General features: G+C 43.4%; 1 protein-coding gene across 1 annotated transcript in view; it reads right to left on the bottom strand.

Annotated features, from left to right (window-relative positions):
- Nucleotides 1–17,986, bottom strand: part of THADA (THADA armadillo repeat containing) — a 626,363-nt gene that overhangs the window by 212,732 nt on the left and 395,645 nt on the right. Inside the window, exon 30 of the mRNA XM_069768603.1 lies at nt 247–415. Coding sequence (XP_069624704.1) covers nt 247–415 — 169 coding nt within the window. The remainder of the gene's footprint in view (nt 1–246; nt 416–17,986) is intronic.

A 17,986-nucleotide genomic window follows, 5' to 3' on the forward strand; every position in this document is an offset into this window, starting at 1 on the left:
TATACAAACACCAGAGGTTTCAATATATAAAATACAAGTGATTCTGAATGTTTTCAGCTCAGTTTCGCCTTCTCTATCCTATTCTGTCCACAAATCAGACTGCATGTACATTGCTTAGGATTCAGCTCTGCAAGCAAGGTACCATTCAATTATCAGGGCAGGGGAAGACAATGGCAGCCCCAGACTAGCGATAGGTACTCTAAATATTCAAGAAGAATAGTCAGGGATGCAATAAATGGGCCGTACCTGAAGAAGCACACCATGGATGTGGTTCTGCCGAACAATACAGCTACTGGCATCTGGCAGGCTCCGGAGCAAGTTTACTGCAGTTTGAGGAATGTCTTGTACCATGAGAAAGGGAACAAGAGCCCGTGCGGCCATCTCACGTGAACGGTGCACCGGTGACTGACCACATCTGGAAAAAGAAAAACAAGTAAATTTATGTAGAATCCAAATTTAACACAACACTGAACAGAGGATATAAGCCTTCAAATCTTTATCAGAAGAGCTTACGATCAAATCGCAATGTATACAGAATTCCAGGTTTCATCATTAGGCACAAAGTGAAATGTTGCAATGGCTGCCACTAGGAAGAGACGTTTTGTCTTTGGAGTTTCAGGTCAGTGGAGAAAATAATAATAATAATAATCTTTATTTTTATATAGCGCTAACATATTCCGCAGCGCTTTACATTTTGCACACATTATCATCACTGTCCCAGATGGGGCTCACAATCTAGATTCCCTATCAGTATGTCTTTGGAATGTGGGAGGAAACTGGAGTGCCCGGAGGAAACCCACGCAAACACGGAGAGAACATACAAACTCTTTGCAGATGTTGTCCTGAGTGGGATTAGAACCTAGGACCCCAGCGCTGCAAGGCTGCTGTGCTAACCACTGCGCCACCGTGCTGCCCACGCTAGAGAGAAGTTAGCAGCAGCTCAGTGCAATGCACTTTTTGGGTCACATGGGACAAACTAGAGAAGAGAAGAGCAAAATTACAGGGAAGTAAAAGAAGAGGCTGAAAAGGGCGGAAATTACAGCTGAGAGTGGAGTTTAAAAAAAAAAAACAACAACAAAATGGTGTTTGAAGGAAGCTGTCACCACGTTTTTGCTATCTAATCCTAATCTGTGAGCAGCATGATGAAGGGGACAAGACCCTGATTCCAGTGATGTGTCACTTGCTGGTCTGCACGTTGTCATTTTTACACAATCCCTGTTTTTTTTCCACAGATCTAGCAGTGCTCACAGAATGTGGAGCTCTGTATAACCCCGCCCACAACTCTGATTGGCAGCTTTCTGTGCATAGGCAAAAAGTTACCAATCAGTAGTGGGGGCAGGGTTACACAGAGCAGGATGACTAGGAGGCAAGTGGAAGCTAGTCAAGCAGTGATAATCTCCTGCTGATAAAACCGAATGTACTGAAACAGCAACACACAGCCTGGCAAGTGATGCATTGCTGGAATCAGAGTCTCTGCCCCTACAACATGATTCTCTCAGATTACATAGCAAAAAGCCGCTGACAGATTCCCTTTCAAGTTGATATTCACTTTTTTCAATTCTAGGAAAGCTATGCAATGAAAATTATAATACCATATATAATTATTATTACAGTAGCACCTGAATGTTTGCCAGTGGATATTAAGGAATAAAAAAGGGAACTTCACGTTGTACAAATCCAAGAATAATTATGAGATCTATGATTCGACTAGCTGTCATCAGGCATAAAGTAAAACATACAAAATAACCCACACTGGAGAGAATTTCCAAATGAAAGATAAATCAGTTTTCCATTTTTTTTTTCTGTCAGAATGCAGTGACTGGAACTAGGCTGCAATACCAGACACGACCTCTGGACAGGTGTGGCACTGTTTCTAACACAAAAGCAGACATAATTATCCCTATTATTCCCTCATCCCTCTCACAGACAAGTTCACTACACAATGCGGATGCCGCTGCCGCTCTATATAACACCCCAATAGCTGTAGCTTTGGAATCAGTTGCGCCTCTCACACATACCAAAGCTCGCAAAATCAACAGACAGCCCTGGCACACCAGCATGACCAAAGAACTGAGGCAAGCTTCCAGGGCTGCTGAGCGGAGATGGAAAAGATCCCACTCCAACGAGCACTTCATCGCATTCAAACAGTCTCTCACTACTTTCAAGACCACACTCGCCACAGCTAAACAAACCTACTTCTCATCTTTCATATCCTCCCTCTCTCACAACCCTAAACAGTTATTCAACACCTTCAACTCTCTCCTCCGTCCCCCAACACCTCCTCCCTCACCACTCATCTCAGCTGAAGACTTTGCCTCATTTTTCAAGCAGAAGATTGAGAACATCAGAGACAGTTTTAGTCGACAACCCCCAGAGCCCTTCCTCCCAACTACCCAGCCCTCCACCTCCAAAACCAACTTCTCCACCATTACAGAAGATCGACTCTTTACTCTACTCTCAAGATCGAATCTCACCACATGTGCACTTGACCCGATCCCTTCCCACTTCATCCCAACTCTAACCCATCTCAACCTATCACTAACAACTGGTGCTTTCTCCTCAAGCTTTAAACATGCCTCAATCACACCTATCCTCAAAAAGCCTTCTCTTGACCCATCCTCTGTATCTAGCTATCGCCCTATATCACTTCTCCCCTATGCCTCAAAACTACTGGAACACTTCCCTCTTGAACTGTCCTCCCAACTATCTTCCTGCTCCCTCTTCGACCGCTTACAATCACGCTTCCGGTCACACCACTCCACTGAAACTGCCTTAACTAAGGTCACCAATGACCTGTTAACCGCCAAGAGCAAGCGACACTACTCTGTCCTCCTCGACCTGTCGGCTGCCTTTGACACAGTGGACCATTCCCTATTACTACAGACCCTCTCATCCCTTGGCATCAAAGACTTGGCCCTATCCTGGATCTCGTCATACCAAAATGACCGGACATTCAGTGTCTCCCACTCACACACCACCTCCTCACCTCGCCCCCTATCTGTCGGAGTCCCGCAAGGTTCAGTTCTAGGGCCCCTGCTCTTCTCCATTTACACCTTTGGCCTGGGACAGCTCATAGAATCTCACGGTTTTCAGTATCATCTCTATGCTGATGACACACAAATCTACATCTCTGGACCAGAAATCACCTCCCTACTAACCAGAATCCCTCAATGTCTGTCCGCTATTTCATCCTTCTTCTCCACTGGATTTCTAAACCTTAACATGGACAAAACAGAATTCATCGTCTTTCCCCCATCTCACACAGCCCCCCCAATGAACCTATCCATTACAGTATCGGCTGCCCACTCTCCCTAGTCCGACAAGCTCGCTGCCTTGGGGTAATCCTTGACTCCTTGACACTGATCTCTCCTTCAAACCACATATCCAAGCCCTTTCCACTTCCTGCCGCCTTCAACTCAAAAATATTTCACGGATCCGTACATTCCTAAACCAAGAATCTGCAAAAATGCTAGTCCATGCCCTCATCATCTCCCACCTCGACTACTGTAACCTCCTGCTCTGTGGCCTCCCCTCTAACACTCTCGTACCCCTCCAATCTATTCTAAACTCAGCTGCCTGACTAATCCACCTGTCCTCCACTATACTCCCGGCCTCTCCCCTCTGTCAATCCCTTCACTGGCTCTCCATTACCCAGAGACTCCAGTACAAAACCCTAACCATGACGTACAAAGCCATCCACAACCTGTCTCCTCCATACATCTGTGACCTCGTCTCCCGGTACTTTCCTGCACACAACCTCCAATCCTCACAAGATCTCTTTCTCTACTCCCCTCTAATCTCCTCTTCCCACAATCGCGTACAAGATTTCTCTCGCACATCACCCCTCCTCTGGAACTCTCTACCACAACATATCAGACTCTCACCTACCATCTAAACCTTCAAAAAGAACCTGAAGACCCACTTCTTCCGACAAGCCTACAACCTGCAGTAACCACCGATCGACCAAACCGCTGCTCGACCAGCTCTACCCTTACCTACTGTATCCTCACCCATCCCTTGTAGATTGTGAGCCCTCGCGGGCAGGGTCCTCTCTCCTCCTGTACCAGTTGTGACTTGTATTGTTCAAGATTACTGTACTCGTTTTTATTATGTATACCCTCCTCACATGTAAAGCGCCATGGAATAAATGGTGCTATATTAATAAATAATAATAATAATAATAAAATCCCTATAGACTATAATGGGGTCTTGTCAGGTCTGCAACGCAGGCTTTTATCCTGCTGGCCAAACAGCCAATGACAGAGAGGTACGCCTTGTTGTGGCTGTTGGGCTCTCACGAATTGGCCAATTTATGTGCTAAGTATCTTCATTTTTTAACAGTTTTCTGCAGCAGTAATGCAATTCTAATTTCATATACTCCATGTTTGCATACTATAGCATTACAGAGTGCAGCTTTAATTCGTTAGTTATTGTGAAATGGCTACAGTTCTCTTTTTTCATTTTGATGGAAAATGCTCTTCACCGGCTAATTAACAGAAGAGAGCGTAAAATACAATATTTCATGACGTAGGTGCGGTAATAAAGGTTGAAAACAATCCCGTTTATTGTAAGATTCATTTGAGGACACATCCTGAGGTTCGTGTCGTGAGCCCGAGGCTCTTAATATGGCCGGGTTTATTTTTTCGGGTGGTGAGTCACCTATTCTATCCCTTCTTGCCAATGTCAGTTTTGCATTATTTAGAAATGATCAGCTGGAAGGCCGTGTGCATTCCTCCGCTGCTGACTCTTACTGGTTTTCTTTGATTGCTAATGGTTTAAGCATCCACAGGAAAGAGACATCATTGTGGCGGAGTCGTGAGTCATCACCGTAATGCTCCGAATTCTCATGGCAACCCAGACACACAACAGTTGTGGGAAGAGGAGAATCGAGGGACGTGGAAAGCACATATAGTACTAAAACCGCCGCTGACGCAGAACGTACATTGGGAAACCAAGTCGTCAACTTTGGGCAAAGATGGGCACCTGCATAGTGCCGCCCCTGATAGACCCATACATATCTGTGGACAGGCACATGCCCAATAAAGTGGTAACGTTTCTTAGAACTCTCTCTTGTGCCTTTTCTCCTGGAAAAGTTATTTTACGGGCAATACAGGTATTTCATAAAAAAATAGATATTAGTAGAGCTGACCAATGTTTTTCTATAGGCTAGCTTCTGATCACAAGTCCCATAGGTTTGTAGTAAAGTGCAATACTAGGGTAACACCCATAGGACATGGCCGGGAATCAAAGGGTGAGTTGCTCATATGGCTCCTTACATTGTAGATGCCGGTAGTCCCTCTGGGACCTGCACCTATCCCCAGAAGGGTGGCCCCTTACCGTCGTCCTACCTTCGAAGTGGCCACTGGTGCAGAGGATAGACAGAGAGAATGCGCCGCTCTCCACTCACTTCTATGAGAACCACAGTAACAGCAGAGCACCAGGCCAAAAGAGGCCATCACACTAGGCACATGGGGACCTCCTTTCTTGAAATATATGTGGTTCACCATCAGTGTTTTCAACTTGAGTGGTGATATCTTGTCGACAGTGCACATGACCACTGCAGTCAATCACAGAGCTCAGCGGTTCATGCAGTGAACCACCCTCTTGGGCTCCGTGATTTGTTACATTGGTGATGCCGGTTGTCCATATGACATGTCCATTCAAGCCAGAACACCAAGACCAGAGCAGCGTCAGGGAGCCACCGCTGGATCCAAACAGGGCGAGTACCGGCTCGGTTTGTTATTTTAGTTATTACACAACTAAAAGTGGACAACCCCTTTAAGTTGTTCCATCCACTATACTGGAAAAATAGAAAAAAAAAGTAGTTGATCATTACAATTCACTTTTTGTTGAGCTAACTAACAATAGTTAAGCTTTGCCAAAAATATCACTGTGGGACTAACCCATGATCACTGTGTAATACTTGATGTCCCCTGCGGAGGCGCTGCAGGGAAACTAAACACTTGCCAAGTTTAATCACAGAGTACAGCTGACCCCTGGGGGTCCCGGTAGGGAAGGGGCACTGTCACCATATTCTCTTTCCTAGCAAGTAAGGATTGTCCAAAGCGTACAACCACTTTACTCTCAGTAATGCTCATAACATTCATATTTTTTGGGTGGAGCTAGTCAGAAAAACTACCTGTGCGGGGGGGGGGGGGGGGAAACATCTTGTAAATGTTTAAACAATTGATCAGTTCTCCGAAGAGGAAATAACTGGTTGTAAACTACTTAAGACACAGAAACACTGTTGTATGTTGGAACAAAAAAAAAAAAAAGAAGAATGTGTCCGGGCTTCATCCAGATTCTTTCCACAAGCGCCGATTAACGCCGCGCTGCAATATATTAAGCCGCAGGACGTGCATGAACATTTTCTTTCTCCCTTGCACATATAAACAACACATATTGTTGCAGATGTTTAGATTTCTATATTAACAGAAACTGCCCTGCTGAAGAATGTCCTCCTTTCTATTCTGACCTTCGGGGAAATGATTTCCCAAAGGAATTTGGCTCTGGCTCAGTGGGAAGTCTGGAAAATGGGAGCGCGGCCAAGTTTTTCTACTGGCAGCGACTGAGCACAGGGGACTTCTGAAAAAGCATATGAAATGCAGATCTTTTATTACATGCTTGTGCATCTGGTTACATAAGGTGCGGTTCTCGGCGAGTAAACACATAATTACATTTCAGTTCATTATAGAAAGAAAAAAATAAAAATCCTTGCTTGCTGTATCATTTCCCATCATTGCGTAGAAGAGAGGAAAAGGAGGGAAAAAAGAAAATGTTAGTAGCAATGAGTCATGTGAACTGCAGGATCCAATTTGCACTTGCCCTAAAAATCCAAGAATGCAGAGTTTAAAAGGCTCTACTGGAAGACTAAATTAATTCTAAAAAGCATCTCCAGGGTTTGTCGTTTTTAGGTTGTGCCGACTAGTCTAATGGTACTCATTTTAGGAGTTCGACTATAGAGTGAGAGGTGACAGCGAGTCCAAGTGTCTTCAGTCTCCAGCCAGCCAACCTAACTGACAGCTGCAGCTTGTACTGAGCAGTGTGAGATCCAGCAGCAGCAGCAGGGAGGAGGGACACTGAGGGCAATCTAGGTGGGCGGAGATTAGAGTTAAACTTTGAGGGAGGATTATACAGCTATTATAATATGGAAATAAACACACTAGCCTCATCAGGTCTAAGAGAGCTACACTCCTCAACATTGAAATTGCAATACCAAGAAGAAAAAGTCGCTAAATTATGTTCATCACAAGATGGATAGATGTGTAAAAATGATGAAAGAGATGAAAACAACATTTACAAAACATTTTGATTTATTCAGCCTGGAGAACGAGAGCCACGTATAGTAACCTTTGCATTTAGAAGCTCGGCTACTATCAATAAGGTTATTACTAGTGAAGAGCAAACGTGCTCAAATAAGGTGTTATCTGAGCATGCTCGGGTGCTATATAACAGTGGTCTCTTCGGCGTGCTCGAATACCATATTCGAATCGCCGTGGCTGCATGTCTTGCGGCTGTTTGACAGACAACACATGCAGGGATTGCCTGTTTTTTTTTTTAGACACGCACATAGTATTCGAACACTCCGAAGATACTCTATTAGCATTTGAGCTTGCACAGGTAACACCTTGTCCGAACACGCTTCCTCAGCACTAGCTGTTAATGGTCACCTGAGGAATGTTCTGCTGGTCTGAATGCACTTGAGCAAATCATCAAGATCCACTGCTGGCAGCTCCTTTTGCAATTTGCAAGCAATGATGTCCCAGACGGGAGACAAGTTTGGAGACGTTACAAGTAATTGTAATTGATTTAGGCCATGCAGGCTGCTCACAGTAGCATGAGCAACATATGGTCAAATCCACAGGATATGCCCTAAATGCCTTACAGATCATGGCACCACCTCTTTGACCTGCACCTGTTAACAGTTTGGGGATCCCCTCGATCTCCCTTTTCAACCTGCGTTCTGGTTCTTCGATGCATCTGGTCTTTCCATATATTGATATGCAAGTTCCTAATGCAGCCGAGACTATTTGCTTAACTGTATAAGGAACTATCACAACAATGAATGGAGAGAATTGGCACATATGCCGCCACTTTTCCAGCCACTGGTGGTCAGATCCAAGTTGAAACGGTGGACCCCTGTTGTGGAAATAGGTGATGGTCCAAGAGGTGAAACCCTTATACCTTTAAGACATGTACGGTATGTCATATACTGTGGATAAGTATGAAATGTCTCTTGTGAGACAACCCCTTTAAATGGCTGGGATTGGGGTTAGCTTGGATCCCAACTATTAGGCTATGTGCCCACGTTCAGGAAAGTTTGCAGAATTTTCCTGAGCAAATCTTGACTCCTTTCGCAGGAAATCCGCAAGTGTATTTTTCACATTTTTTCCCCAGAGGTTCCCAATACAAATTTAGCAGCAAATCCACAGATTTTCCACAAAATTAATGAACATGCTGAGTTTTTTTCTGCGATGCGTTTTTTTTGCAGAAAAAAATGCAGCATGGACACAGACATTGCGGAATGCATTCAAATGATGGGATGCTTAATGTAAGCGTTTTTGCAGCGAAAAACCGCTGAAAAACCGCAGAAAAAAAACCCGCGAAAAATCCGGAATGTGTGCACATAGCCTTAGAGCGGAGTGTCTTCTTTATAATACAGCTGGGAAGAAAGAAACTCCTGTGTCATCAATGGGCAGTAACAGTACGTCAGTCACTGCTTAGTGTCCGCGAATAACAATTAAAGGGCTGTTAGAAGATTAAAGGGATATTCCAAAAACATTTATCACATATCTACTGCATAGATGGATGATAAATGCTAGAATGGAGGTGGGTGAGAGGGGGTTAACCATGGGAATGATCAATACTAGAACAGAGGACATCAGTTCCCCCACCTCCATGACCACAAGAATACCAGTTGGACCCCTTAAGGGTATGTCTACATGTTCAGTATTTGCTGCAGAAATTTCTGCATCTCTTGGCAGAAAAAACGCTGCGAAAAAAAAGTTGCTTTTTTTAAAGCTTTATACATGTGTTAATGGTACAGATTTTTCCCCACTCATTAGTATAGGTGAAATCTGCAAAAATGCTGAAAGAATTGACATGCTGCAGACATAAATCTGCCATTAAAAACATCAATGTTGTATGAACCACAGAATGTTAGCGTTGAAAGGGACCTCCAGGGTCATCGTGTCCAATTCCCTGCTCAATGAAAGATTCACTAAACCATCTCAGACAGATGTCTGTCCAGCCTCTGGTTGAAGACTTCCATTGAAGGAGAACTCACCACCTCTCATGGCAGCCTGATCCACTCATTGATCACCCTCACTGTCAAAAAGTTTTTTCTAACATCTAATCTGCATCTTCTCCCTTTCGGTTTCAATCCATTGTTTCTTGTGTTTCCATGTGCAAATTAGAATGATGATCCCTCTACACTGTGACAGCCCTTCAGATATATGTAGACAGCTATTAAGTCTCCTCTTAGCCTTCTTTTTTGTAATGTAAAAATTCCCAGATCCCTTAACCGTTCCTCGTAGGACATACTTTTCAGTTCGCTCACCATCCTGATAGCTCTTTTCTGAACTTGCTCCAGTTTTTCAATGTCTTTTTTAAAATGTGGTGCCCAGAACTGTGCGCAGTATTCCAGATGAGGTCTGACCAAGGAGGAGTAGAGGGGGATGATTACTTCATGTGATCTAGACTCTATGCTTCTCTTAGTACATCCTAGAACTGTTTGCTTTTTTTGCTGCTGCATCATACTGTTGACTCATGTGCAGTCTGTAATCTATTAGTATACCCATTTTTTTTTCACACGTGCTGTTGCTTAGTTTTATTCCTCCCATTATGTAGATGTAATTTTCGCTTTTATTGCCCAAATATGAGACTTCAAAAATCTCATTTACTTTGTTGGGCGCTATGAAATCCTTCAGATTTTGCATCAAAACTGCACAGAAAAAATGAGACAAAAAAGCAACGTGTGCACAGGCCTTACAACGTTAGTAAAATTGTAAAACAATGGCTCCCATTTGTCTGAGTACCCATGCCAACTACTGCTTACTAATGAACATAAATATTTGAATCTGACCTACGGCTCCTCTGAATCACAGCTACAACACGTCACTAGGGGAAAAGTGACCAAACACTAACTATGCAAATAGCAGGGGATCGATGTGGCTATGTAACCTGCATTTCATTTCTATTTTCAGGTATTTTCTTGTTTGTACAGATAATATTGGCAAAGGCAGACATTACAAAATAGTGTTTGACAATGACTAACCAAGGACATCCACGATGGGAAAAAAAAGAGAGAAGTAAAATAATGTGTGATAAAGAAATGCACTGGTTTACACATCACATGTTTGTTATGATCCATAGGTTTGTTTTTTTTCTAGGGCATGGACTTTGCTTGCTTTAGAGGACAAGGACGACTTATTAATTACTATTTCCAGATTACAAATCACAGTAAAAAAATGATAAAATGACTATATAGTCAGAGAATTCTAGGTAATTTTTTTTTTTTCTTTCTGGGAATTCAATTAAAAAAAAAATATTAAGACATCCATCAAGACATTGCCATTGCAAAACATTGAGAAATGTAATACAGTATATCATTATTTAATGTCTAAACAATGCTACAAATAAAAGACTAAAAGCAGAAATGTTATTGGGATAGCCCACCGTTCATGGAAAGGTAATGTAGCCATAATACACAGGCAATCCTCTGTGAGCTAAACCGTTCGCTTACGCGTTTATTTGAAAGGGTTAACATCTCTCCTTGTGGTGAGAGACATGCCAGACATGAAAGTGTAAGGAGACTTGTAGGCCATGAAATGCTCCTCTGGGACATTAAATATGCAAATTGCCTCTACAGAGAGGAAGATAAGGTGAACTCTACTGCCAATCCTAAAAGTCAATATTGACCCTTTGACGAGCCTTGACACATGACTTAGGATAAAAACCAAACCAGAATCTCAATTTGCAGACACGTGTTTGGGGTGTTTGCCCCTCATCAGAGCAAAGCAACAGTTGTGATATGGCTCTATGAGAGAGGCCTATGACCCTAACGTCTCTCCTTGGTGAGAGTGACATGCCTGACTTGTCATAAGTCATGTGGAAGGTTTGTTAAAGGGTCGATATTGACTTTTTCGGATTGCTACCTCCAGTAGGTGGCGCTACAGTTCAAGTCATCTTCTGCTCTGTAAAGGTAAATTGCATATTTTAAGGGTTTATCGCACAAGACACATTTAAGGCATATCCATAGGATGTCCCTCACCTATCACAAGAATGGAGGGACCTTGATCCAGTAGAGACACTGATTCCACCGATGTGTCACTTACTGAGCTATTTGGTATCGTTTTGATAAAATCACTATTAATATTACAGACGGCATTTGCTACAGATGACGCAGACACAGCTTGTCATAGAACATGTCCACAACACTTTCTAAAATAAGTCGATTAGGTTTTTTTTGCTGTCCAGGTTCTAATATAAAGCAATACATGTAAGAAAAAAAAAGCAATATTACAAAAACATCGTCTACATACCAGAAGAAAATCTAAAGGGTGAATGGAGTGCCGCTGTGTATTAGATTTCTGCTGTCTGTCAATTTATGCTACAACACAAAGTACACGGTAAATCTGCGGCACAATTTACACCGTTTGGATGTGAATATTGCCACTGAAAATTAGCTAAAGACGTGCTGCTTTTGAGATGTTCTTTGTGGCCTTTCCCTTAGGCTCCATACCTTAAAGTGAACCGGTCAGCAGGACTGTGCTGAGTAAACTACAGACAGTGTCAGGTTGGCGCCGTTACACTGAAACATCAGTATTGGAACATGATAGATGCTACTGCGCAGGTGCCACCGCTATATTGGCAGAGAAAAAAAATGTCTTAAATAAAACTATATGTCTAAAAATTAAAAATATACATATTATCTCCTGTATTATGCTACAGCACAGGCGTCGGTCTGATGAAGGTGAATTTTTTTTCTCCAAACTATATTATATTCAGTATTTAAAATAGATATCATTTTAATCAGTATAAAAGTGGCACCATGATGCTGTCTGTAGTTTACTCAGCACAATCCTGCTGATAGGTTTCCTTTAATGAGATTTTTCACTACTTTAATATTGATGGTCTCTCTTTAGGATAGGTCATCAATGTCTGATCCTTAGGGGTGTGACACCCGGTATCCTGGCCAATCAGCTTTTCCCTGTGTCGGGCGGAACTACTCCGTTACGGAGATGTACAGCTCCATCAACGGAATAGTCTTAATCTTTATTTTTATATAGCGCTAACATATTCCGCAGCGCTTTACAGGTTGCATACATTATCGTTGCTGTCCCCGTTGGGGCTCACAATCTAAATTCCCTATCAGTATGTCTTTGGAATGTGGGAGGAAACCGGAGTACCCGGAGGAAACCCACGCAAACACGGAGAGAACATACAAACTCTTTGTTGTCCTTAGTGGGGCTTGAACCCAGGACTCCAGCGCTGCAAGGCTGCTGTGCTATCCACTGCGCCACCATAGTGGCTGTGGCCGGGTACTGCACAGCTGCCCCTATAGATATTAATAGGGAACGGATGAACAGTACTTGTTTATGGCCAGTATAGTGTGGACAGTGTTGAGCTGTGCACCTCCGGAACCGAGCTGTGCACCTCCGCAACCGAGCTGTGCACCTCCGCAACCGAGCTGTGCACCTCCGCAACCGAGCTGTGCACCTCCGCAACCGAGCTGTGCACCTCCGCAACCGAGCTGTGCACCTCCGCAACCGAGCTGTGCACCTCCGCAACTGAGCTATGCATCTCCCCAACTGAGCTGTGCACATCCGCAACCGAGCTGTGCACCTCCGCAACCGAGCTGTGCACCTCCGCAACTGAGCTGTGCACCTCCGCAACTAAGCTGTGCATCTCCGCAACTGAGCTCTGCAGCTCCGCAACTGAGCTGTGCAGCTCCACAACTGAGCTATGCATCTCCACAACTGAGCTGTGCACCTCCACAACTGAGTTGTGCAGCTCCACAACTGAGCTGTGCAGCTCCACAATTGAGCAGTTCCAGCAGCTGCAGACACTGGGAACAGCTGATTGACGGAGGTGCCGGCTGTTGAACCCCCAAGGATCAGACACAGATGACTTATCTGCCTTCTCCCATAACCCTGAGTGCATCATATTTTTATTAATAAATGCACATTAACACATTTAAAAAAAAAAATTAAAAGTTCCTTAAAATTTTACCGCTATTTTAATAACCTGAAACAAAATGCACCTTCCATATCTTAAACCATGGGAACGGGAACATCGCGTACTATAGTTAGTACCTTCTTACAAAACGTGACCATGCATGTACTATGGAGGTGTTTCATAACCCCTCTATAATAAAAGATACCATGTAAAATATATAGTCCGTTAATAGTACTTTTCCTATTATACATTCCTGGCTGGAATCCACAAAGGTTTATTTTATTAATAATTCATGAAAGATCAGGCGGTGCGGGGTAAGGTGGACGCTGCGGCGCGCTGCAGCTGTTAGACGTTACTCACTGATGGCTGTCAGCAGGTTTATTTTCATTAGAGGTTCCCCCATATTATCCATTCAATGAGAACGTTACTCCAGTAACACACAAGGGTCTAAACATTTCTAAGACATCCAAGATGGGTAAACGTGTGTCACCCGAGTCATCCATTCCACGAGCAGGTAAGCGCCAAGATTCATCCGATTAGATTCTAAGACGAGCTCTTGTTTCCAATGCATTGGCATAAGCGTCTGCAAGTGCCATTTACACAGATGGAGATAATACACATAATGGTTCGCCCTCTTCCCCCCCCCCATAAAAAAATAAAAATAAACAGAAAAAACAACAACTTTGCTTTAAGAAACCAAATAAACTAGTATATCTATTCACTACAATGAAACGTGTGACCTTGGGCACAATGGCCGATCCTGAACTAAACGAACTCTCAGGTGAAAACTCGACTTTCTCCAGCAGTCCCATAGACAATCCAAGGAGCGGAGGTGCACATGCTCCTTTACCGCGGCCATCCAGTTGGGACAGAGTAGAACCTAATTCTAAAGATTGTTGAGGGTCCCAGTGCTGGAAAACCCTAAGATTGGCAAGTTATCACCTGTCTCATTTGTAATTTTGGTAAAAAATCTTTAAAAAGGGTTCTACGGGAATAAACAATATGTCCCTAAAATTGCATTTCTAAATACCGTACCTTTATTTAGCTAACCACACTTGTTTTGCCTAGAAAGGAAAACACTATTGTTCAATAAAATGTGCTATCTTGTTAGACTTACAAACGTCTGTCCTAAACAAGATCGGTTCCTGTGACCATGTGCAGTTGAAAGTTTCTCACTCTTGATTAATGTGCAGGAAGATGTTCTCCCAGCGGATATTCTGATCCAATACTGGACTATCCATGAGTGCAGAGGTAGAAAGAAGCCGCTCACACTGCTGTTTACTGTGTCCATCTGATCTATTACTGGAGGCATCAAGGGTGAGGAGGTAAGAAGAGGCTGCTCACACTGCTGTCTATCATGTCTATGTAATTTAATACTAGAGATACCTGGGGTGATGAATTAAGAAGTGGCTGCTCTCACTGCTGTCACCTTGTCTATCTGATTTAATACTGGAGACATCAAGGGTGCTGAGATAAGAAGAGTCTGCTCACGCTGCTGTACACCCTGTCTAACGTTATCTAATGCTGGAGATACCAGGAGTGATGATGTAAGAAGAGGCTGCTCACACTGCTGTCCACCATGTCTATCTGATATCATACTGGAGATATCAGAAGTGCTGAGGTGAGAAGAGGCTGCTCACACTGCTGTACACCCTGTCTAACGTTATCTAATGCTGGAGATATCAGGAGTGATGACGTAAGAAGAAGCTGCTCACACTGCTGTCCACCCTATCTGATCTAATACTGGAAATACCAGGAGTGCTGAGGTAAGAAGAGGCTGCTCACACTGCTGTCCACCATATCTATGTAATCTAATACTAAAGATACCGGGGGTGCTGAATTAAGAAGTGGCTGCTCACACTGCTGTCACCTTGTCTATCTGATTTAATACTGGAGACATCAAGGGTGCTGAGATAAGAAGAGTCTGCTCACGCTGCTGTACACCCTGTCTAACGTTATCTAATGCTGGAGATACCAGGAGTGATGATTTAAGAAGAGGCTGCTCACACTGCTGTCCACCATGTCTATCTGATATCATACTGGAGATATCAGAAGTGCTGAGGTGAGAAGAGGCTGCTCACACTGCTGTACACCCTGTCTAACGTTATCTAATGCTGGAGATATCAGGAGTGATGACGTAAGAAGAAGCTGCTCACACTGCTGTCCACTCTATCTGATCTAATACTGGAAATACCAGGAGTGCTGAGGTAAGAAGAGGCTGCTCACACTGCTGTCCACCATATCTATGTAATCTAATACTAAAGATACCGGGGGTGCTGAATTAAGAAGTGGCTGCTCACACTGCTGTCATCTTGTCTATCTGATTTAATACTGGAGACATCAAGGGTGCTGAGATAAGAAGAGTCTGCTCTCGCTGCTGTACACCCTGTCTAACATTATCTAATTCTGGAGATATCAAGAGTGATGACATAAGAAGAAGCTGCTCACACTGCTGTCCACCATGTCTATCTGATATACTGGAGATATCAGGAGTGCTGAGGTAAGAAGGAGCTGCTCACACTGCTGTCCACCCGATCTATGTACAGTAATCTAATACTAGAGATACCGGGGGTGCTGAATTAAGAAGTGGATGCTCTCAATGCTGTCCATCTTGACTATCTGATCCAATACTGGAAATACAAGGAGTGCTGAGGTAAGAAGAGGCTGCTCACACTGCTGTCCACAAGTCTTTATGGAAGATGAGCGGATGCTGTGACCTGGAGAAGGTAGTTAGTGCAGGTTATCTCCAGGTCAGCGCAGCGGAGCTTCCTACTGCACGCACTCACAAGCTCCTGTTTTACTAACATTATGTCAGATATCTATCAGTGTAACAAGACGGCAGCCATTTTGACATATTATATTGATTACCTCCATAGACAAGTCAGTGTGATTTGTTTTTTGGAATTTACTTAAAGTGACATTTTTGGTCACTTTTTTTTCATTCTCTAAGGGGTCTTTAAAGGAGAGTAGCAGTACATGGAAACGTATTGGAAAAGAAGGATGTAATACTGTATATCAACATACAGTTCAGGATGTCAGGATCACTTTAACATGAAAAAACTCTTTTTGGCCTGATACCCAAATGTGACATTGTGATATTTCATGCATCATATCATTTTCAACAAATAGGTCACACCAAAAATAACATGAGGAATTGAAAATAAGGAACAGTCAAGAAATCATAAACATGTCAGAAGAAAACTTAAGTTTCACATTACAATTATGTTAAAGGTAAAGTGTACCCAGATTTGTGGGAAGAATTAAAGAGATATTAAAATAAATAAGTGATGAAAAAGTTTCTTACATATACTGAACAGAAGTAGGAAAGATTTCCATACTTAATTTTTTAATCTTCTCAAGGGAAAGTCATCACAGCACTTTATGTGTGAGTGCTGTCTGAGTAAAGTCAATGGGCCAGTGCTATTTTTTCACATGGATCGTCAGGCCATGCAGAGAAAATCAGAATGCTCTACTGTGGACCACTTCTTGGACCAGTCTACTCCATTCAATAAGTCCGCTACAAATCAGAAGACACAAATCTAAATCAACATCTTTCGTCAGAGCTTGTCATGAGATTTCAGATTGAACCGCTATGTATCCTACAGTACAGATTCACCTTCATAGAGTTTATGGCTGTAGATTACATGCAGGACAATTCCCTAATATTACCCATCATCCCTGCTTTTAAAAATGGGGAATACACTAAAGATAGAGAATAGGAGATAGAGAAAATCATCATGAAAATGATACAGAACTCCAAAGGTTGTTTGAAGTATAAAAAACAAACAAAAAAAACAACACGTTATAAAATACATTAATCGATCCGGCACAAAAGTTCCGGTGCTTCCCTCACAGTCTTTGTTTACAGGAAACCGGCATGTGACAACAAAAACAAAATAAAATTAAAAACACCTATACTCACCTCCTATTAAAATAAAAACACCTAAGCTCACCTTCCGTGCCGGTGCCGTTCCAGCAGTGTCGACACTTGCATTCCCGGGGCTCATCTGAGGTTGTTACGTCACGTAAAGAGTAAGACCGGGCTGCGGGTACCTGTATTGTTTCGGGTCGGGAACTGTTGAGGCTGCGTCCCATGTTGCCTGGGGGAAGGAATAGAGAACCGGACAGGTCCCGGGACCTGGGAAGAAGGGGTATGTTTATACAGGAAGCAGAGCAAAAAGCGCGTGAAGCAGCAGGCAGTTTCCCGCTGTCAGGGAGAGTGCAGGAGGGTGAGCAGCCGCACATCAGCCCACGCTTAACCCTGGGATTGCTGTGGCCTTTTTTGCTTTGTCTGAACAGTCTCACGGACTAGGGGCTCAACGGTAAAACTGGAGACCGCCCGTTGCCGCCAAAAGACGGGTCATCGTTCAACAGACCCCATCTGCGGACACTACCCCGTCCTTTGCCGGTACTACAACCTCCAACGGATCATCTGCGGCTGAGGACACTACGGACACGATAAGTTTATTAAGGGAACTGTTGCTAAGTTGCCATTCTTTTTTCCTTACTCCAATTACAAATTAACTGTTTATCTCCCTGCGAGGAGTACCTTTACTGGTAATTAAATTGTTAACCCTTGCTCTCTCTGCTTTGCGTCAATGCATCCCGCAACCTGCTTACAGTCACACGAGCCATCCCCCAATCAGCGCTGGCTTCACTGTCGCCGCCTTCAGGCGAATAAGTAATCAACAGGAAGTCAGAGCCGCGCTTAACCTCTCACCTCCTCCGGATAACCCAACCACTGAATCTGGCACAGATTGGGCGCAGGGTTCGAATGACCCAACAACCTCACATAAGATCCAGAAAT

Source organism: Ranitomeya imitator, chromosome 5 (genome assembly GCF_032444005.1).
Source record: "Ranitomeya imitator isolate aRanImi1 chromosome 5, aRanImi1.pri, whole genome shotgun sequence".
NCBI lineage: Eukaryota > Metazoa > Chordata > Amphibia > Anura > Dendrobatidae > Ranitomeya > Ranitomeya imitator.